Here is a 22,617-nt window from a genome sequence, read left to right as displayed (position 1 = left end):
TTTTATAAATATCAAAGATTTAAAACAATAACCGAATTATTTGAATTTGAACGTAAATAACAAATTTCATTTAAGGATAAATAACACAAACAAACTTTTTTCAGAAATCAGCATTATTTCTCATAGATTTAAATTGACAACCTGAATAATGTTTACCAAGTAGAGTGGGAGAATTATATAAGATTTTGTCATAAGGTTAAAAAAACTGTGCAAAATTTTGTATGGAATTAAATAGAAGGTAAAATTAAATCTCAAATCTAAGCACCAAGGAAAACCTACGAATTCTTTATACGTATTTCAGGGATTTATTATTTATGCCATTTCAAATCAAAATCAGTCAAAAAATATATATCAAGCCGCGCATCCATTTTTTGTTTGTGGTAAGTACCCTTAAACCTACACTTAAAATCTTATATTTTTATCTTTTACTTAGTAATACCATATGTCATATTTAGCTTTCACAAAAGATTTTTTAACGAGGATTATTTATACTTTGATAATATTTTAGCTTACTATGACTTCTTTACACAAACTTGTTTTGATTACGGCGATGCACTTATCCCCCTTCATAATATAATAAAATGTACTTTTGATCACATCCTATATTATTTTTAAAAATCACACGTTTATTATTCAATACTGTCATCAATAAAAAATGAATAACCGGTTATGAAATTTATGTATGGTTAAGGTACAAATATGGTGAAAGGGGGGAGGTGACTTAAAAAAAAAAATCCAAAATATCATTGAAGTAAACTTTATTGAATTAACAGATACTGTCAACAGGCCACATCCCAAAAGAACATGATCATGGCAGAGAAATCATTGAACCTTCAAAACAAATAATGATTTCTATATGGATGCTGGCCAACATGGAAGGGTACAGACAAATAAGTGACAGGTTACACGTCACTTATTCCTCCGTGTACAGATGCTTCATGCGGACATGTACCGCTTTACAATGCCTGTCTGTAGAAAAAATCAAGTGGCCTACTGGTTAGTGCATTTGTGTGTGTGTGTGTGTGTGTGTGTGTGTGTGTGTAAAAATAGGTGTTCATTTATAAGCTTTCATTGTCAACTTTTAATAAGGGGCCGGCAATGCTAAGCAAAAACCCTTCACAAAAAATATGACATTATCATTGGGGGAAGTAAAAGTATTTTTCTTTTCTACAGTAAACAATATATCTAAAAATTATACGGAGCATTTCCAAGTGCTCCCCCTTTTTTTAAAAATTATTCAGTAAAATAATAAAACTGGAATTTATCGTTACAGGAGCTAGGGTAAATGAAGTCATTGAAGGCTTTGAAAACCTCATGGGTTTCCCTCGAGTTTTAGGGGCTGTCGACGGATGTCACATTCAGATAAAAGCTCCACAAGAAAAATACCATCCCATGTCTTATCTGAATAGGAAACGGGACTATTCGGTTATTTTACAGGTGAACATATAATTCGGTTTCAAAAATAATATTAATTGCCTCCATGATTCCTGTGATTTAATCCATTCATTTTACTTTTTAGGCAGTGTGTGATCATACTTTGCGGTTCACGGACATTGTATCCGGATGGCCTGGTTCTGTACACGATGCAAGGGTCTTAAAAAATTCACCCCTTTATGAGGCCAACGAAAACCTCTTTCCTGGCGATACACATATTGTTGGAGATGCAGCACATCCACTGCAAAGGTTATTAAAATCAACATTCATTTAAAGAAACGGGCAGATTATATTCTTTACGTCTCTGGATCGAAAGATCCTGGGATATAGTGTTTTTGTCTGTCTGTAGTTAACTTTAACCTAGCCCATAAACTATTGAGTGGGTAGGGCTATGGCTTTCATATTTCACAGGTGTATTCCCTTTGACAAGACCAAATTTAACTTCTTGACCTTGGAATTCGATCTACTTCTACAAAAAAAAAGATAACACTCTTTAACCTTAGCCATAACTTTTGAACAGTACAAGCTATGACTTTCATCTGGTATAAATATTTTCACCTTTTGACCTTCACCTAAGAGTATGACCCATTTTTAATACTTCAACCTTGGTCATAACTTTTGAACAGCTAGAATTATGTCTTTCATATTTCACATGTATATTCCTTGTAACAAGGCCCTCCTTTCGGTACCAACACTTTTGACATTTGACATTGACGTTTTGAGTTTGATATGCATTTGAAAGAATTCAACCCTCGTCATAAGATGCCACATGAGGGCATCAGTATTTTACAAACAAATCTTGATTTGAAAATCATGTACATTATTTTTATGTACAAGTTATTTGTATTGCATTTCAGTTGGATTTTAACACCATATAAATATACAAGAAATCTGGCCGAGTGTCACAAAAGGTACAACTTCATACACTCCAACACTCGTCAGATGATTGAAAGAGCATTTGGTTTGTTAAAAGGAAAATGGAGAAGGTTGAGATTCCTTGAGATGACCAAACTAGAAGACGTTCCAAGTGTTATGCCTATATTTCTTAAGGTATTTTCCCCCTCACAATTTTATAGGTTCAAAGTACAAAAACTGCATTCATTTTCATTTAATATACTTTAAATTTTCCAATTATTACAAAAAATGTATAGGTCACCATATTATTTAAGATACGAAACATAAATAAACAGAAGTGTATGTCAACGTAAAAAATCGCACATTTTTTGTAAACAGTATTATGAAAAATATGTAAAAACTGGTTAAAATGCATAATTCTGATGCTGAATGTTCCTAAATATTTCCTACTTAAAAGATACTTTTGAATTGTGAATATCAGGGAAACTATTTTACAATAAAGCAAATGCCTGAATGAAGAGACCCTAGAAGGAGTTATTGCCCTTATCAACATTTTTTAAAGATTAAATAATTGATTAAGTATAGAAAAAATGCATTTTTCAAATTCTTTAACTTAACAATATTTATTATTGCACCTATTGTAAAGCATTCTTCCAAGAGATATTGTTCTATTAGGTATGAATGTAAACTAATTACAGTTTTTGCAAAAACCTATGACATCATAGGAGGATGGAATTACCTTAATCTATTTCCTGTGAGACCGGGTAAGTGATCTGAAGCAGTATTTATTCTGACTTATAAGCCATGTTTAGAGGTTGCTTTAGTCCGACATAAATGACGTTTTCCAGGCTTTATGTATGACAAAACTTATATTACAAAATATAGATTGCATTTTTATTTAACAATATTCAAACCGGAGTTGAGGGAGAAATGAATATTTCATCATCAAGGTATTTAGTTTTTTAATTCATATTTTTTCCTTTGTATTTTGTTAACACTGAACTTAGATACATTTTCCTTATATTTCTCTTATTTATTAAAAATTATGTGGCTTTGGAACAATTCTCATCGCTTTATACGATTGAGTCCGAGGATAAAATGCTAACGATGCCTTTATATGACATTCACTTGCTCCTACTAAGCACAAAGAGGGATTAATCTAACATAATTTAAAGATTCAACAACCAAATTTTAGTGAATACTAGTTACATGTATAAGTTTCAAATACCTTTATAAATTGCTTTTTTTTCGACAGTGAAAATGAATTTTTTTTATGCATTTGATTATCTGTCAAATGTAAACCTATAGGATTTGAGACAATTATTTTAATCAAGAAAATAAAATAATTTTATTAAAATGTACTCGTGATAGAGTGCACTGACCCCTAATTCAAGAAGGATACAGAAGTGTAAGACTTTTCCGTAAAAGTAAACAAACAAGTTAATCGGATTAAGGACTATATAACATACCAGGATGTTTATCTATCTACGGACATCAATCCAGGAACAATAACTGAACATTATTAAAGTTTATATTAAAGTTATACTTACTTTTGCCTAATACAAGGACACTGACTACCAGTTTACAAAAACTTATGTTTAGATTATAAATTGTTTTGTCAAAATTCCAGGATTTAGACCCATTTATTGAATAACTTGTTTATCGTATATGCAAATGATTATTATGTATTGTATATTATAAATACTATCTACGGCGATCTTCGAGATATTCTTTGCTCTAGCTCACTCTCTCGCTCTCATCTGGGCCGCACTTCTCAGAGCGGGGCTCTTTGGAGCTACGTTCTAGGAGGTAGAGACACTATACGATCACGAGCCATTTTATCTTTTCTCTTAACCACTATACGATCATTGTTTGTATTCTTTCATAATTTCATAACTGTTAAATAAATTCTTAGAAAAAATTATTTTCCTTCTCATTGGTTCACACAGTTTCTTTTTAGTATTCTGTCCATCTGTATATTTATCCATATATTTAAGTTGTGTGAAAACAATTGGTAGCTTAAGGACTCTATTCATCTTTCTCATCTGTCAAAAGAAATGAATGTAGCTATAGATGACTATAAGTTCCGTTCAGTATTTTTAATATATATAGCAAGATATAATGGCAGGATATATAACACAATGGGAGGTTAAGTACTTGCATAACCAAGAAACGCATTTTAACATTAAGTGGTTGAATTAATTATTTCAGTCAGATGATCTGATACAAGACACATGCATATACAAGAACAAAATTAATCTAAAGGCCTATCGGTCACAGCGCTCACATGAATCTTACTGGCCATCCTTATTTTCTTCACAAGGCTTATTCACAAGAAATATTATTATCCAATGTTGTAATGTGTCAAGAACTAATCTAACTTGAATCATTTTCAGTGCCGATTTGAGGTTTTAACGTGCCAATCGTCTTTTTAAAACAAAATTCTTACGACTTTTGAAACTGAGCATGAATGTCCAATTCATGTAGAAAAAAAACTTGTTTACCACCTTTACTGTACAATGCAAGGCACGGTTAATATTTTTTTTCTACCTCTGCAACACGTAAAAAATATAACGAGGTAATTTCTTTCCTTAACTTAACTCGACCCGCCTTGGTATTGTGTAATGGATTAGTTTCTATACGCTCAGCCTTACAGATATGGTAATAAATCATATTAAAGTTTGAAGTTTTACTTCAAGGTTGACATGTCGCCCGCGTGGTGCAGTGGTTAGAACGTGAGTTAGAAATTCTCGAGAGGGAGTAAAACAATATACAATCCATCAAGGTCGACAAAACATGACTCTTGGTCATTTCATACTTTATTATTACAACACAGTGTCTAAATTCATTTCAAGGAAAATTTGAATGTAAATAACGATACTCCACATCGTCACTGCAGAAAATGGGAATAGATTGTGATCCATGAAATTGGAGAAACTGATATGATCATAGCACCAATCACTCAATATTGGGTTGACTGAACGATGAATTCGTTTTTAGCTCACCTGAGCCGAATGCTCAAGTGAGCTTTTCTGATCACATTTTGTCCGTCGTCCGTCCGTCCGTCTGTCCGTCTGTCCGTCTGTCTGTCCGTCTGTAAACTTTTCACATTTTCTACTTCTTCTCAAGAACCACTGGGCCAATTTTGACCAAACTTGGTACAAAGCATCCTTGGGTGAAGGGGAATTTAAATTGTTAAAATAAAGGGCCAAGTCCCCTCATCAGGGGAGATAATCAAGAAAAGACAAAAATAGGGTGGGGTCATTAAAAAATCTTCTTCTCAAGAACCACTGGGCCAGAAAAGCTGAAACTTATGTGGAAGCATCCTGAGGTAGTGTAGATTCTAAATTATTCAAATCATGACCCCCGGGGGAAGGGTGGGGCCATAATGGGGAATCAAAGTTTTACATAGAAATATATAGGAAAAATCTTTGAAAATCTTCTTCTCCAGAACCACTGAGCCAGAAAAGCTGAAACTTATGTGGAAGCATCCTGGTATAGTGTAGATTCTAAATTGTTCAAATCATGACCCCTGGGGGAAGGGTGGGGCCACAATGGGGAATCAAAGTTTTATATAGAAATATATAGGAAAATCTTTGAAAATCTTCTTCTCAAGAAACACTGGGCCAGAAAAGCTGAAACTTATGTGGAAGCATCCTGGTATAGTGTAGATTCTAAATTTTTCAAATCATGACCCCCGGGGGAAGGGCGGGGCCACAATAGGGAATCAAAGTTTTACATAGATATATATATGAAAAATCTTTGAAAATCTTCTTCTCAAGAACCACTGGGCCAGAAAAGCTGAAACATATGTGCCCATGGAAGGATCATGGGGTAGTGTAGATTTCAAAATGTCTTAATTATGATCAGTGGGGTAGGGTGGGGATGCATTATGTATTACAAGGGGGAAATCTGGTAAAGAACAGAATGGTCAAAGCTTCTCAGGTGAGCGATGTGGCCCATGGGCCTCTTGTTCATTCTTCTGGCAAATAAAATTTAGCATACATCTGGTTTTTAGTTCGCCTTAGCGAAAGGCTTAAGTTATCTATTTCTGATCAAAATTTGCATAGAAGTTTTTTTACTAGTTGCCCCACAACTCCAGATGGCTGTCAGATGTAAATTAAAGAGAAAGTTATTATACATGTACAGATATTTGAATTTTAACACAAGACATTTTCCCCATTTAATATTTTATTTAGGGACAAGTCTCACTATTGTGATAGATATTGCCCAGTCGATAATCAATTAAAAAAATATTAATTTTCAGCAAAAGAACCTTTGAATAAAAATTCAACGCCAAATTAAATCAATAAAAATTATGGGAAAATTATGGGAAAATAGGGTACGAAACATGCTAATATTTAGCAAAAGATTTTTAAACGTCAACTTCATGTAATATCAATATACATTTCGTCATTTCCTTTTCGATCTGCATAGTGTGTTACATTTAAGAAACAAGACCATTACCTTTTATATACAAGGTAGCATGAAAACTTTCACACAATGAGGCTCAAAATACCAAACCAAAACCATGTTTCAATTATATAATTATTTTCCTTTTCATTTCAGAATTGCAACCATTATAGAAGTCTCAAGAAAGAAATGCAGCTTGCTGGGAATTCTTGTTATTATGGCCAGTTTCATGTTTTTCGTGTGGCAAAACCATTGGGATCAGTACACAAAAAGCCCTCCCATCTTCGATCCTGCTCCACGAACAGAAACCTACAGGAAATATAATCCTCTTCCCAAAGGTCCTGATGGTATACCGTATGCCGAAATAGAAGTAATACGAAGCGACTGTGGGCAACTATGCAATACGTCACGGCCTGGCACTCCAGGTCCGTATTTTAACCATGTTACGGCACCAATAAACTGTATAGCAATTTTCAGAAATGAATACATTGATAAAGGGCATGGTTTGAAAGTGGCACCAAAAAAGATTCCAAAAAAACTTCTCAAGGATTTTACAATGAATTTTCGGCTGCCAGTATCATATTATTATTATAACAATCCATACTTTGCCCAAAAGGCTAGAACGCCAGTATGGACAAAAGCAAGCGTAGAACAAATGGTCTCGCTGGCAAAGAGAGGGGCTTTAGGAGGAAATTATGGAATTTCCGAAACAAACGCGTTAAGAGATGGAATGCGGCATGCTCCTGGCATCAAAGGTGGACGCGTCTTAGTTATAGGGTCTGAGAATCCATGGGTTGAGGCATGCGTATTGGAGGCTGGAGCAAAAGAAGTTGTAACTCTTGAATATGGAGAAATTAAATCCCTACATCCAAAAATTAAAACTTTCACTCCTAGAGAATTTAGCAAGGCGTTTCTGAACAATAAACTTGGTGAATTTGATGCTGTGGTAACATTCAGTTCGGTGGAACATTCTGGACTTGGTAGATATGGCGATGGACTTAATCCTTGGGGAGATATCATAGCAATCGCCAGGGCATGGTGTGTTACAAAGAAAGGGGGATCGCTGACTATAGGAGTAATGTTTGATAATGGAAAAGGCTATATTGGATATAATGGTGGACGATATTATGGAAAAATAAGATACCCGTATCTCGCCACTAACTGGAAACAACACTACAGAGGGAGTGGACTTCAAAGAGTCCATGTGTTCACAAAACCATAAATCTAGGAAATAAGAACATCATTTTGTCATCAGACTCCATACTGTAGAATTTTTTATGCATGTGTGTGTACCATGTTTGTTCAGTTCATTTGACTTGAAATCTTTGATATGGAAGATTTTTTTTTACGAAAAGGATTATAACAATGCTCCTGGGTACTATTTAATTAAACTAAGTGCATGGTTATGATAAGCATTGATGCCTTTTCCAAAATAAAAATTTCATGGCTCCTGGGTCATGGGCTCTGGTGTTAGGACTTGGCTCTATTGATTATTTAGTGAAAATACATCAATTCTTTTAAAATCTTCTCTCCTGCTCCTTGGTTTTATTTAAAACAAACTAAGTGCATGCTTTTAATACACAAAGATGCTTTTTTTTAGATTGAGAATTTCATGGGTCATGGGGTTTTGGTGTTAGAGGTAGGACTCTATTAAGTATATAGTAAAAATTTAAAAATGCATTAATTCTTAGAGATTCTTCTCTGATCCTAGGTATTATTTAAACAAACTAAATGCATGGTTATGATAATCATTGATGCCTTTGCCGAAATTGTGAATTTCATGGCCCCTGGTTCAGGGGCTTTGGTGTTAGGGCGTGGCTCTTTCGATTATTTAGTTAAAATACATTAATTTCTTAAAAATCTTCTTCTCTGCTATTGGGTATTATTTGAACAATCTAAGTGCATAAATTATTTTTCCTCTTCTGTAATTACTCTATACAAAATAAATAATAACGTAAAGCGGGGAGCCATAAATTTGCTATTTCCCTCGTACCCATTCCATAACTGCATACTATAGACCTAGTGCAATTTTTGTCGAAAGACATTGCAGAGTAATTTTTTGTTTCTTTCAAAGATTTCTACAAACTGAAAGCCTTTTTCTGATTTACGCTATTATTTATTTATTTATTCGAGCAAAGGTTATTGGGTGGTACAGGAATTTGGGAAGGTTTCACACAAATATGTGCTTGACGTATGTGTAGATTTAATTTCAAATTTCCTCTGTTCTTACGTGTTGGTCTATTGAGCTCGCTGCGCTCGCTATTAGTACTCTTATGATTTTATATTTGTAGATTTATGAAAAACAATCCATGCACAGATAGTTTTTGCAATGGATTCTTCCCTTAGCACCAAGGAGTCAATCTTGAAAGATCAAGTGCATTTTGTTTCCAAAGTCATTAAAAGAATAACAGTTTCTATAGAAAAATTTGACATAGCGCTTGCATCTTATGGATCTGATGCACTAGTTGATATCCCTTTTTGCGCATGTAACAAAAGCATTGCATTACTCGACCAGGTATCAAACTATGCCATTGAATGACGTCATTCTTGTTGAGGTTGGTGAAGATATACGTCACGAAGGCCTACGCGGGTTATCTTCAAATGGCGATGGCAAAAATGTTTTAAGTGATGCAAACATGGACGCTCTGTATCATATTTTTACGAAACTGGTAAAGGCCAAGTGCTCTGGTACGTTCATATTTTTTTCGCTACTTTTTTAAACAAGAAAACTACATGTAAATGATTTTGAATGAAAATTTTAAAGATTAAACTTTAACTTTCAAAGACAAGCTTTCATCAGAATAATTCATTTAAATCAAAGATTAGAAAAAAATATCTATTCGCGGTAAAGTGTAAGTTGTTTTTATCGTTTGGAAATTCACTATTGTATAATCATAGGTATCCGCATTACACAAAAATTGATATTCCGACAATATTGATATTATATTGATATCAAGACATTTATATTCTAAATATAATAATTTAATTATTTTTTCTCTGATAGCATGCAAAGGACAAAGGTCATTTGATCTCATTTTGGCTCTTGATACATCATCGATACAGGATAAACTACTTTTACCTCTAGTCTATCAATATAGGCGAATTTCACATTCCTAAGAGTTATCTCTCGTTGTCGGCGTAACGCTCATTTTCCCCACTTTGTCCTTTGTAAGTTATCTGTTAATGTTTTTAATCTTCACACGTTATCGGACAATTTCGGTCTGTACCTGTATTGCCAGAGTGTGGGGCAACATGAAAAATTTAACATATTCATATAGATTTTATTCCTAAGATACTGACCCAAATAGTTGGTAAGGTTATAGAGGGAAAACAGTATTTTACGCCAGTTGACCCTGGTTGACCCTGCAAAGGGGAACTACTTTTGTAAATGTGAATGTGAAACCAATTTACAAAAACTTCAACAAAACTTTGTGTTCGGTGAAAATGACTTACAAATCGGTGCCGTCCATATTTCTTCAGAATCAGTACTTATGACAAGACTGAACCAGTCGCAAGATGTAAACAATTTTGCTGGATTTTTCTTAAAATCAGAACAAGACTGTAAACAAATAAATTCTACCCCTTATGTTGCGAAGGGTTTCCGTTTCATTTCATCGGAAGCTCTGTCATTAAAAAATTGAGGTAGGAAAAATTCTCGAAAGTACATTATTCATACGTATACAGGATATGACAAAAACACAACAGAATCTGTTAAAAACAAGAAGATTGACAAATGAAAATGTAACAGTGATATCTATTGGTATTGGAGAAAAAATTGACTAGAAAGATGTTCTTCAGACAGCATACAGAGCTTACTATGCTTTCTTCAGCGAAAAATGGAAGGATAATTGCTGGTATATCACTGAAACAGATTTAAATTTATGTTGAAGTTTGAACATGTACATGTATATTGTAGCAATAGAATTAAAGCATAGCTAACAATGATCACATATTGTAAAGCATACTAATGAATATTATAATTGATATATGAAATCATATTGCCAAAGAAGCATCTTCTATATATGTCAAAGGGAAATATTTTATTCGGAGAAAAATAATGAAAATCTTCATTCTTTCATATGTGAAGGAAGGAATAAAAAACAAATGCATTCTCATTATTTTGAAGAGAAATTTGTTGAAACTGACATATTTTGCCAAACGTTGCAGTGAAAGACATGTTTTTTGTGATATACATGACATTGTACCTCGAAGTATATTTAATCATTAAAAAACTTAATTTGATTAAAAGTTCCCATAGTCATTTGCAGTAATCAAAACAGTTGTATCAGAGAATATTAAGTAAATGAAGGACGGTTTTGCAACAGTCCATTTTACGCAATTAATGTCACCCGCTATTAATTAACAGATCGAAATCGGTTTTGACTTCCTTTTAAGGCTTTTGAACATTTTATCCTCTGATGTTTCTTTTTATTTTCAGGGTTTTATTGTAAAGAACAAGAATTACATGAGATTTCTGAAAGTTTAATCATTATGGATTGTTGGAAATTTATACACACCTGTGTCGCTTATCATATTATTCATGAACAAACTGTAATGATGACAAGAAAACATGCGAGTTAAAAACTAATGTGACGACCAATATTGCAAACGACGTAAAACTTTGACAGGAAAGGCTGAAGGAAAAGTAGTAATCTAATATAATAATTTAAAAATACAAATAAGTATGCAATAAATAAAGGTCTTGATTCGTGGAATTATTGTAAGCTATTGCTTTTTCAGATATATTCTGAACATTTTCCAAAGAAGTTGTAAGACAATAAATGTATAAGTGAATGAAGTCGCTGCCATTTTAAGGTTGCTTTAAGCATTTACCCTTTCCGTACAAAGTATTGAGTATATCTTGCTAATAAAGTTTAATTCTGTGTCTGTAAGCCTCCAACTTTGGTCCATTTTAGTATATTCTGCAAAATAAGCATGAAATGCACTGGAAGCAGTAGATAAAACGTCTTCATCTTTGTATTTGTCTCCGACTCCAATTGAAAAGATGGTAATATCATCCCTCGTTAATGACTGTGTCACCTTCACAGACTCTGTAATATTAGCATCAAATCCGGTGTACATATGGATCAGAAGTTTTCGAGATGAATTTCTGGCACCGTGTTCGGGGGACAAAAGATGGGTTCGTGTAAATTCCAAAGCTCTTGCTACATTTGTAGAGGAATTCCGAAAGCTTGTACAATCTTGTTCTATACCCATAATTCTGCTTGCACAACTATCAAAATCGTATGTCTCGTTCAATTGCATTAACAGGTGAGGTTCATTTGAAAAATAAACAGCTCCAAATTGAGTTTTATTTTGTCCCAAAGAAGTTACAACTTTTAGGCGCTCTAAAATTGAGTTGATGACTCTTAAACTACCGGAGAATGTTTCTTGTGGTAGAATTGAAGATACGTCAATAACGAACATAAGATCCACCATAAATTGATGAAAACAAGCTGAAAAGATAAATTGATAAACAGGTCGAAAAAATAAAAAGAAGAAAAGTGAATTTATACAAAAGAATAAGAGTGTATACAGCTGTAAAGGTACGGTTAAATGAATGGATGTACTATTTATAGTGATATTTTTGTCAAACTGTTTTCCAAAATATATAGTTACACGTAAATACCCGGGTATTTCAATCAATATATGTACATTACCTGTACATTTTCTATCTACCAGTCTCTTCATCGCGTAATACATCGGATCCATGGAAGTATGCGTGAAAACATCATCATAATGTGGATCTCCAGACAATCTTTTTAAACCCTCATGTCTTACGTCTTCACCAAAAGCCACGAACAACAAAGCATTATTAAAGCTAGAGTTCAGCAAACGTGCTCGTAACTCCCCTGTTCCATTTATAGCTAGTTGTAGATCAGTTGGCATCCCGTCCGTGAAGAAGAAGACAAACTGGTTACTCCCTTTGGTTTCATTCAAGATATCTCTCACCTTGTATGAGGCGTCATGAATGTCCGTTTTTCCATTCCTGACTGAAAGTTTGGAGACGTGCTCCAGCAGTACTGTTTTACTGTTTTGGTAGGAATCGAACCCAATGTCGATGCTTGTATTTGTTCCATATGATGCTACCGCTACTTTGAATTTTTCGTTTGTGCATATTACCAGGAAATTCGGATTCCTTTATTTTTCCCGACAAATTCAGCACTTCGAGTTTTGGTGGAGCGTGGGGTATATGAGCTTGTTAACTTTGCCCAATGGTGACAATTAGCAAGGATTATGCATATAAAAATGTATACAAAGCCAAAGAGATAAAATCTAGGCAAATATTCTAGAAGCAAGTCTAGTAAATAAATGTACATCCCTAATTGCAGTCCTAGATGCCTCTAGATATGCACTTTCATGTTCCAGGGTTGCTTTTGATCCTGGATCTTAAGTATCTATTTCCCATGTGAGACCGGGTAAGTGATCTGAAGCAGAATTTATTCTGACTTATAAGCCATGTTTAGAGGTTGCTTTAGTCCGACATAACTGACGTTTTCAAGGCTTTATGTATGACAAAACTTATATTACAAAATATAGATTGCATTTTTATTTAACAATATTCAAACTGGAGTTGAGGGAGAAATGAATATTTCATCATCAAGGTATTTATTTTTTTAATTCATATTTTTTCCATTGTATTTTGTCAACACTGAACTTAGATACATTTTCCTTATATTTCTCTTATTTATTAAAAATTATGTGGCTTTGGAACAATTCTCATCGCTTTATACGATTGAGTCCGAGGATAAAATGCTAACGATACCTTTATATGACATTCACTTGCTCCTACTAAACACAAAGAGGGATTAATCTAACATAATTTAAAGATTCAACAACCAAATTTTAGTGAATACTAGTTACATTTATAAGTTTCAAATACCTGTATAAATTGCTTTTTTTTCGACAGTGAAAATGAATTTTCAAATGCATTTGATTATCTGTCAATCAGTTTTTTTTAGTATTCCGTCCATCTGTATATTCATCCATATATTTAAGGTGTGTGAAAACAATTGGTAGCTTAAGGACTCTATTCATCTTTCTCATCTGTCAAAAGAAATGAATGTAGCTATAGATGACTATAAGTTCCGTTCAGTATTTTTAATATATATAGCAGGATATAATGGCATAACACAATGGGAGGTTAAGTACTTGCATAACCAAGAAACGGATTTTAACATTAAGTGGTTGAATTAATTATTTTAATCAGATGATCTGATACAAGACACATGCACATACAAGAACAAAATTAATCTAAAGGCCTATCGGTCACAGTGCTCACATGAGTCTTACTGGCCATCCTTATTTTCTTCACAAGGTTTATTCACAAGAAATATTATTATCCAATGTTGTAATGTGTCAAGAACTAATCTAACTTGAATCATTTTTCAGTGCCGATTTGAGATTTTAACGTGCCAATCTTCTTTAAAAAAAACATTCTTACGACTTTTGAAACCGACCATGAATGTCCAATTTACGTAGAAAAAACTTGCTATGGCTGATCATGATCAGCAGAGAAATGTTTGTGCATGGTTTAGAGTTAGCAACTTTTAATACCCCTATCAAATCACAACAGTTTATTGTGTTTACCATCTTTACTGTGCAAGGCACAGTTAATATTTTTTTTTCTACCACTGCAACACGTAAAAAAATATAACGAGGTAATTTCTTTCAGAGATCTTAACTTAACTCGACCCGCCTTGGTATTGTGTAATGGATTAGTTTCTATACGCTCAGCCTTACAGATATGGTAATAAATCATAGTAAAGTTTGAAGTTTTACTTCAAGGTCGACATGTCGCCCGCGTGGTGCAGTGGTTAGAATGTGAGTTAGAAATTCTCGAGAGGGAGTTAAACAATATACAATCCATCAAGGTCGACAAAACATGACTCTTGGTCATTTCATACTTTATTATTACAACACAGTGTCTAAATTCATTTCAGGGAAAATTTGAATGTAAATAACGATACTCCACATCGTCACTGCAGAAAATGGGGAATAGATTGTGATCCATGAAATTGGAGAAACTGATATGATCATAGCACCAATCACTCAATATTGGGTTGATTAAACGACGACTTCATTTTTCATTCTTCTGGCAAATAAAATTTAGCATACATCTGGTTTTTTGTTCGCCTTAGCGAAAGGTTTAAGTTATCTATTTCTGATCAAAATTTGCATAGAAGTTTTTTTACTAGTTGCCCCTCAACTCCAGATGGCTGTCAGATGTAAATTAAAGAGAAAGTTATTATACATGTACAGATATTTGAATTTTAACACAAGACATTTTCCCCATTTAATATTTTATTTAGGGACAAGTCTCACTATTGTGATAGATATTGCCCAGTCGATAATCAATTAAAAAAATATTCATTTTCAGCAAAAGAACCTTTGAATAAAAATCCAACACCAAAAATTAAATCAATAAAAATTATGTGAAAATTATGGGAAAATAGGGTACGAAACATGCTAATATTTAGCAAAAGATTTTTAAACGTCAACTTCATGTAATATCAATATACATTTCCTTTTCGATCTGCATAGTGTGTTACCTTTAAGAAACAAGACCATTACATTTTATATACAAGGTAGCATGAAAACTTTCACACAATGAGGCTCAAAATACCAAACCAAAACCATGTTTCAATTATATAATTATTTTCCTTTCCATTTCAGAATTGCAACCATCACAGAAGTCTCAAGAAATAAATGCAGCTTGCTGGGAATTCTTGTTATTATGGCCAGTTTCATGTTTTTCGTGTGGCAAAACCATTGGGATCAGTACATAAAAAGCCCTCCCATCTTCGATCCTGTTCCACGAACAGAAACCTACAGGAAATATAATCCTCTTCCTAAAGGTCCTGATGGTATACCGTATGCCGAAATAGAAGTAATACGAAGCGACTGTGGGCAACTATGCAATACGTCACGGCCTGGCACTCCAGGTCCGTATTTTAACCATGTTACGGCACCAATAAACTGTATAGCAATTTTCAGAAATGAATACATTGATATTAAAGGGCATGGTTTGAAAGTGGCAACAAAAAAGATTCCAAAAAAACTTCTCAAGGATTTTACAATGAATTTTCGGCTGCCAGTATCAGATTATTATTTTAACAATCCATACTTTGCCCAAAAGGCTAGAACGCCAGTATGGACAAAAGCAAGCGTAGAACAAATGGTCTCGCTGGCAAAGAGAGGGGCTTTAGGAGGAAATTATGGAATTTCCGAAACAAACGCGTTAAGAGATGGGATGCGGCATGCTCTTGGCATCAAAGGTGGACGCGTCTTAGTTATAGGGTCTGAGAATCCATGGGTTGAGGCATGCGTATTGGAGGCTGGAGCAAAAGAAGTTGTAACTCTTGAATATGGAGAAATTAAATCCCTACATCCAAAAATTAAAACTTTCACTCCTAGAGAATTTAGCAAGGCGTTTCTGAACAATAAACTTGGTGAATTTGACGCTGTGGTAACATTCAGCTCTGTGGAACATTCTGGACTAGGTAGATATGGCGATGGACTTAATCCTTGGGGAGATATCATAGCAATCGCCAGGGCATGGTGTGTTACAAAGAAAGGGGGATCGCTGACTATAGGAGTAATGTATGATAATGGAAAAGGCTATATTGGATATAATGGTGGACGATATTATGGAAAAATAAGATACCCGTATCTCGCCACTAACTGGAAACAACACTACAGAGGGAGTGGACTTCAAAGAGTCCATGTGTTCACAAAACCATAAATCTAGGAAATAAGAACATCATTTTGTCATCTGACTCCATACTGTAGAATTTTTTATGCATGTGTGTGCACCATGTTTGTTCAGTTCATTTGACTTGAAATCTTTGATATGGAAGATTTTTTTTTACGAAAAGGATTATAACAATGCTCCTGGGTACTATTTAATTAAACTAAGTGCATGGTTATGATAAGCATTGATGCCTTTTCCAAAATAAAATTTCATGGCTCCTGGGTCAGGGGCTCTGGTGTTAGGACTTGGCTCTATTGATTATTTAGTGAAAATACATCAATTCTTTTAACATCTTCTTTCCTGCTCCTTGGTTTTATTTAAAACAAACTAAGTGCATGCTTTTAATACACAAAGATGCTTTTTTTAAATTGAGAATTTCCTGGGTCATGGGGTTTTGGTGTTAGGGGTAGGGCTCTATTGAGTATATAGTAAAAATTTAAAAATGCATTAATTCTTAGAGATTCTTCTCTGATCCTAGGTATTATTTAAACAAACTAAATGCATGGTTATGATAATCATTGATGCCTTTGCCGAAATTGTAAATTTCATGGCCCCTACTTCAGGGGCTTTGGTGTTAGGGCGTGGCTCTTTCGATTATTTAGTAAAGATACATTAATTTTTAAAAAAAATCTTCTTCTCTGCTATTGGGTATTATTTGAACAATCGAAGTGCATCAATTATTTTTCCTCATCTGTAATTACTCTATACAAAAAAAAATAATAACGTAAAGCGGGGAGCCATAAGTTTGCTATTTCCCTCGTACCCATTCCATAACTGCATACTACAGACCTAGTGCAATTTTTGTCGAAAGACATTGCAGAGTTATTTTTTGTTTCTTTCAAAGATTTCTACAAACTGAAAGCCTGTTATGATTTACGTTATTATTTATTTATTTATTTATTCGCGCAAAGGTTATTGGGTGGTACAGGAATTTGGGAAGGTTTCACACAAAAATGTGCTTGACGTATGTGTAGGTTTAATTCCAAATTTCCTCTGTTCTAACACGTTGGTCTATTGAGCTCGCTGCGCTCGCTATTAGTACTCTTATGATTTTATATTTATAGATTTATGCAAAACAATCCATGCACAGATAGTTTTTGCAATGGATTCTTCCCTTAGCACCACGGAGTCAATCTTGAAAGATCAAGTGCATTTTGTTTCCAAAGTCATTAAAAGAATAACAGTTTCTGAAGAAAAAATTGACATAGCACTTGTATCTTATGGATCTGATGCTCTAGTTGATATCCCTTTTTTGCGCATATAACAAAAGCATTGCATTACTCGACCAGGTATCAAACTATGCCATTGAATGACGTCATTCTTGTTGAGGTTGGTGAAGATATACGTCACGAAGGTCTACGCGGGTTGTCTTCAAATGGCGATGGAAAAAATGTTTTAAGTGATGCAAACATGGACGCTCTGTATCATATTTTTAAGAAACTGGTGAACGCCAAGTGCTCTGGTACGTTCATATTTTTTCGCTACTTTTTCTTAAACAAGAAAACTACGTGTAAATGATTTTGAATGAAAATTTTAAAGACTAAACTTTAACTTTCAAAGACAAACTTTCATCAGAATAATTCATTTAAATCAAAGATTAGAAAAAAAATATCTATTTGCGGTAAAGTGCAAGTTAAATTTGTTTTTATCGTTTGGAAATTCACTATTGTATAATCATAGGTATCCGCATTACACAAAAAGGGATATTCCGACAATATTGATATTATATTGATATCAAGACATTTATATTCTAAATATAATACTTTAATTATTTTTTCTCTTATAGCATGCAAAGAATAAAGGTCATTTGATCTCATTTTGGCTCTTGATACATCATCGCTACAGGATAAACTACTTTTACCTCTAGTCTATCAATATAGGCGAATTTCACATTCCTAAGAGTTATCTCTCGTTGTCGGCGTAACGCTCATTTTCCCCACTTTGTCTTTTGTAACTTATCTGTTAATATTTTTAATCTTCACACGTTATCGGACAATTTCGATCTGTACCTGTATTGCCAGAGTGTGGGGCAACATGAAAAATTTAACATATTCATATAGATTTTATTTCTAAGATACTGACCCAAATAGTTGGTAAGGTTATATAGGGAAAACAGTACCTTACGCCAGTTGACCCTGGTTGACCCTGCAAAGGGGAACTACTTTTGTAAATGTGAATGTGAAACCAATTTGCAAAAACTTCAACAAAACTTTGTGTTCGGTGAAAATGACTTACAAATCGGTGCCGTCCATATTTCTTCAGAATCAGTACTTATGACAAGACTGAACCAGTCGCAAGATATAAACAATTTTGCTGGATTTTTCTTAAAATCAGAACAAGACTGTAAACAAATGAATTCTACCCCTTATGTTGCGAAGGGTTTCCGTTTCATTTCATCGGAAGCTCTGTCATTAAAAAATTGAGGTAGGAAAAATTCTCGAAAGTACATTATTCATACGTATACAGGATATGACAAAAACACAACAAAATCTGTTAAAAACAAGAAGATTGACAAATGAAAATGTAACTGTGATATCTATTGGTGTTGGAGAAAAATTTGACTAGAAAGATGTTCTTCAGACAGCATACAGTGCTTACTATGCTTTCTTCAGCGAAAAATGGAAGGATAATTGCTGGTATATCACTGAAACAGATTTAAAATTTATGTTGAAGTTTGAACATGTGTATTGTAGCAATAGAATTAAAGCATAGCTAACAATGATCACATATTGTAAAGCATACTAATGAATATTATAATTGATATATGAAATTATATTGCCAAAGAAGCATCTTCTATATATGTCAAAGGAAAATATTTTATTCGGAGAAAAATAATGAAAATCTTCATTCTTTCATATGTAAAGGAAGGAATAAAAAACAAATGCATTCTCATTATTTTGAAGAGAAATTTGTTGAAACTGACATATTTTACCAAACGTTGTAGTGAAAGACATGTTTTTCGTGATATACATGACATTGTACCTCGAAGTATATTTAATCATTAAAAAACTTGATTTGATTAAAAGGTCCCATAGTCATTTGCAGTAATCGTATATAAATGGTGCCTGTTTTGGAGGGTAACATTTGAAATTGACACCCCAAGGAAAACCATTGTCAACCGACGCGTCAGCGGAGGTTGAATATTAAGTAAATGATTTTATCATACTGAATGTCTAATGAATGAAAAAAAACCGTCGATCGTCTTTACGTTCATGTATAGAAAGCTTTCACACTCACCGGTTCACTAATCTCCTTATTCTTTGTTTGATACTCGAATTAGAGTCATTTATCATATAAAGTTTCGTTACTTCTGGCTCGCAAGCATGTTTCCTACACTTGCAAGCATGTAAAGCTATATCGGACGCAAGCTTTTATTGACGTCAAGTTAATTCGGTTTTGCGCAACTGACATTTTGAGAATTCTACTGAACCGTACGCGCATAATTTCCATGCATGTGGCATTACCGTTGTGTTACCCGTTGTCACATTTTATTGTTAACTGCGTCTGATGTTTTAGTATTTAACATGAAAGTATAATAAAAACAGTTGTATCAGACAATATTAACTAAGTGAAGGATGGTTTTGCAACAGTCCACATTACGCAATTAATGTCACCCGTTATTAATTAACAGATCGAAATCGGTTTTGACTTCCTCTTAAGGCTTTTGAACATTTTATCCTCTGGTGTTTCTATTTATTTTCAGGGTTTTATTGTAAAGAACAAGAATTACATGAAAATTCTGAAAGTTTAATCATTATGGATTGTAGGAAATTTATACACACCTGTGTCGCTTATCATATTATTCATGAACAAACTGTAATGATGACAAGAAAACATGCGAGTTAAAAACTAATGTGACGACCAATATTGCAAACGACGTAAAACTTTGATCGGAAAGGCTGAATGAAAAGTAGTATTTTAATATAATAATTTCAAAATACAAATAAGTATGCAATAAATAAATAAAGGTCTTGATTTGTGAAATTATTGTAAGCTATTGCTTTTTTTTCAGACATATTCTGAACATTTTCCAAAGAAGTTGTAAGACAATAAATGTACAAGTTAATGAAGTCGCTGCGATTTTAAAGAATGCTTTAAGCATTTACCCTCTCCGTACAAAGTATTGAGTATATCTTGCTAATAAAGTTTAATTCTGTGTCTGTAAGCCTCCAGCTTTGGTCCATTTCAGTATATTCTGCAAAATAAGCATGAAATGCACTGGAAGCAGTAGATAAAACGTCTTCATCCTTGTATTTGTCTCCGACTCCAATTGAAAAGACGGTAATATTGTCCCTCGTTAATGACTGTGTCACCTTCACAGACTCTGTAATATTAACATCAAATCCGGTGTAGATATGGATCAGAAGTTTTCGAGATGAATTTCTAGCACCGTGTTCGGGGGACAAAAGATGGGTTCGTGTAAATTCCAAAGCTCTTGCTACATTTGTAGAGGAATTCCGATAGCTTGTGCAATCTTGTTCTATTCCCATAATTCTGCTTGCACAACTATCAAAATCGTATGTCTCGTTCAAGTGCATTAACAGGTGAGGTTCATTTGAAAAATAAACAGCTCCAAATTGAGTTTCATTTTGTCCCAAAGAAGTTACAAGTTTTAGGCGCTCTAAAATTGAGTTGATGACTCTTAAACTACCGGAGAATGTTTCTTGTGGTAGAATTGAAGATACGTCAATAACGAACATAAGATCCACCATAAATTGATGAAAACATGCTGAAAAGATAAATTGATAAACAGGTCGAAAAAATAAAAAGAAGAAAAGTGAATTTATACAAAAGAATAAGAGTGTATACAGCTGTAAAGGTACGGTTAAATGAATGGATGTACTATTTATAGTGATATTTTTGTCAAACTGTTTTCCAAAATATATAGTTACATGTAAATACCCGGGTATTTCAATCAATATATGTACATTACCTGTACATTTTCTATCTACCAGTCTCTTCATCGCGTAATACATCGGATCCATGGAAGTATGCGTGAAAACATCATCATAATGTGGATCTCCAGACAATCTTTTTAAACCCTCATGTCTTACGTCTTCACCAAAAGCCACGAACAACAAAGCATTATTAAAGCTAGAGTTCAGCAAACGTGCTCGTAACTCCCCTGTTCCATTTATAGCTAGTTGTAGATCAGTTGGCATCCCGTCCGTGAAGAAGAAGACAAACTGGTTACTCCCTTTGGTTTCATTCAAGATATCTCTCACCTTGTATGAGGCGTCATGAATGTCCGTTTTTCCATTCCTGACTGAAACTTTGGAGACGTGCTCCAGCAGTACTGTTTTATTGTTTTGGTAGGAATCGAACCCAATGTCGATGCTTGTATTTGTTCCATATGATGCTACCGCTACTTTGAATTTTTCGTTTGAGAGGGAAATTCTTGAAATGACGTCAGATATGAAGTCTTTCTGTTGTTGAAGTATTTTGTCGGTGGTACTGAGCGAAGTGTCAACAACAAATACTAACTGGGCTGGTTTTGTCCAACACAAGTCTGAAAAATAACTATCAATTTGAATATGTATTACAAATACATACATTTAAAAAAATTCATATCAGAAAGGGGTAAGGTGCAAGTTTCGAAAGTTTCCTTACCTATTTCGCAATGCTTTCCACCCCAATTATCCACACATGCGCATATATACGAACCATGTGTGTTGACGCAAGGAACATTGTTTTTGCAAGGTCCAGATAAGCATTCATTTATGTCTGCCAAAAAGTAAGCACATTTTTGTAAAAAATTAGAATTCATTCCCATCTAACCCCTAAATCCCCTAAGAATTAAACAAATAAAAGAAATCCAATATTTTACAGTGTATGTTAACTTGTTATAAGGGAAAATAATAAAGATAAGTGTTAAACCTAGTTCACAAAGTGCTCCTGTAAACCCAGGCCTACAAGTACAGTCAAATCCTCCCTGAAAATTTGTACACACGCCATTGTTTTGACAGGGAAAGTTCCTGCATTCATTCACATCTAAAATTGGAATCAAACAATATGGAAAGATATTTTATTTTTTTATTAGCATAATATTGTGTTAAAGAATGAGAATAAACATAACAATTTTTCAGTTCACATTGAATGAATATCAAGGAGTAAATCAAAAGATATATTTCTAACATAGATTACCTTCTTGGCAAACACTT

General features: G+C 33.8%; 5 protein-coding genes across 5 annotated transcripts; 3 read left to right on the top strand and 2 right to left on the bottom strand.

Moving 5' to 3' along the window:
• Nucleotides 1-647: 647 nt before the first annotated feature.
• Nucleotides 648-1,708, top strand: LOC134256603 (uncharacterized). Its single transcript, XM_062739282.1, has 3 exons — nucleotides 648-996; nucleotides 1,274-1,437; nucleotides 1,520-1,708. Exons 1-3 carry the CDS (start codon nucleotides 846-848, stop codon nucleotides 1,706-1,708), a joined length of 504 nt encoding a protein of 167 aa, XP_062595266.1. The 5' UTR covers nucleotides 648-845.
• A 1,348-nt stretch (nucleotides 1,709-3,056) lies between these two features.
• On the top strand, nucleotides 3,057-8,236 carry LOC134256598 (uncharacterized). Its single transcript, XM_062739277.1, has 2 exons — nucleotides 3,057-3,239; nucleotides 6,859-8,236. Exons 1-2 carry the CDS (start codon nucleotides 3,220-3,222, stop codon nucleotides 7,922-7,924), a joined length of 1,086 nt encoding a protein of 361 aa, XP_062595261.1. The 5' UTR covers nucleotides 3,057-3,219; the 3' UTR covers nucleotides 7,925-8,236.
• A 2,718-nt stretch (nucleotides 8,237-10,954) lies between these two features.
• LOC134256601 (von Willebrand factor-like) lies at nucleotides 10,955-12,725 on the bottom strand. The gene is made up of 2 exons (XM_062739280.1): nucleotides 12,363-12,725; nucleotides 10,955-12,158 (listed from the first exon to the last, which is right to left on the bottom strand). The coding sequence occupies exons 1-2, from the start codon at nucleotides 12,589-12,591 to the stop codon at nucleotides 11,524-11,526; spliced, it is 864 nt and encodes a 287-aa protein (XP_062595264.1). The 5' UTR covers nucleotides 12,592-12,725; the 3' UTR covers nucleotides 10,955-11,523.
• A 3,056-nt stretch (nucleotides 12,726-15,781) lies between these two features.
• LOC134256602 (uncharacterized) lies at nucleotides 15,782-16,447 on the top strand. Its single transcript, XM_062739281.1, has one exon. The coding sequence runs from the start codon at nucleotides 15,782-15,784 to the stop codon at nucleotides 16,445-16,447; it is 666 nt and encodes a 221-aa protein (XP_062595265.1).
• A 3,571-nt stretch (nucleotides 16,448-20,018) lies between these two features.
• LOC134256596 (cartilage matrix protein-like) lies at nucleotides 20,019-22,447 on the bottom strand (the record flags this gene model as incomplete). Its single annotated transcript, XM_062739274.1, has 4 exons — nucleotides 20,019-21,185; nucleotides 21,390-21,965; nucleotides 22,067-22,180; nucleotides 22,334-22,447. Coding segments are annotated over 4 exons (1,439 nt in total), but the record flags the coding sequence as incomplete, so codon positions are not given.
• Nucleotides 22,448-22,617: the final 170 nt, after the last annotated feature.

The sequence above is a fragment of the Saccostrea cucullata genome, unplaced genomic scaffold (assembly GCF_032062105.1).
Source record: "Saccostrea cucullata isolate Sc308-1 unplaced genomic scaffold, CSIRO_AGI_Scuc_v1 ctg7276, whole genome shotgun sequence".
Taxonomy (NCBI): domain Eukaryota; kingdom Metazoa; phylum Mollusca; class Bivalvia; order Ostreida; family Ostreidae; genus Saccostrea; species Saccostrea cuccullata.
Note: the sequence above shows the minus strand (reverse complement) of the source record. Positions and strands in the feature narration are given on the sequence as shown.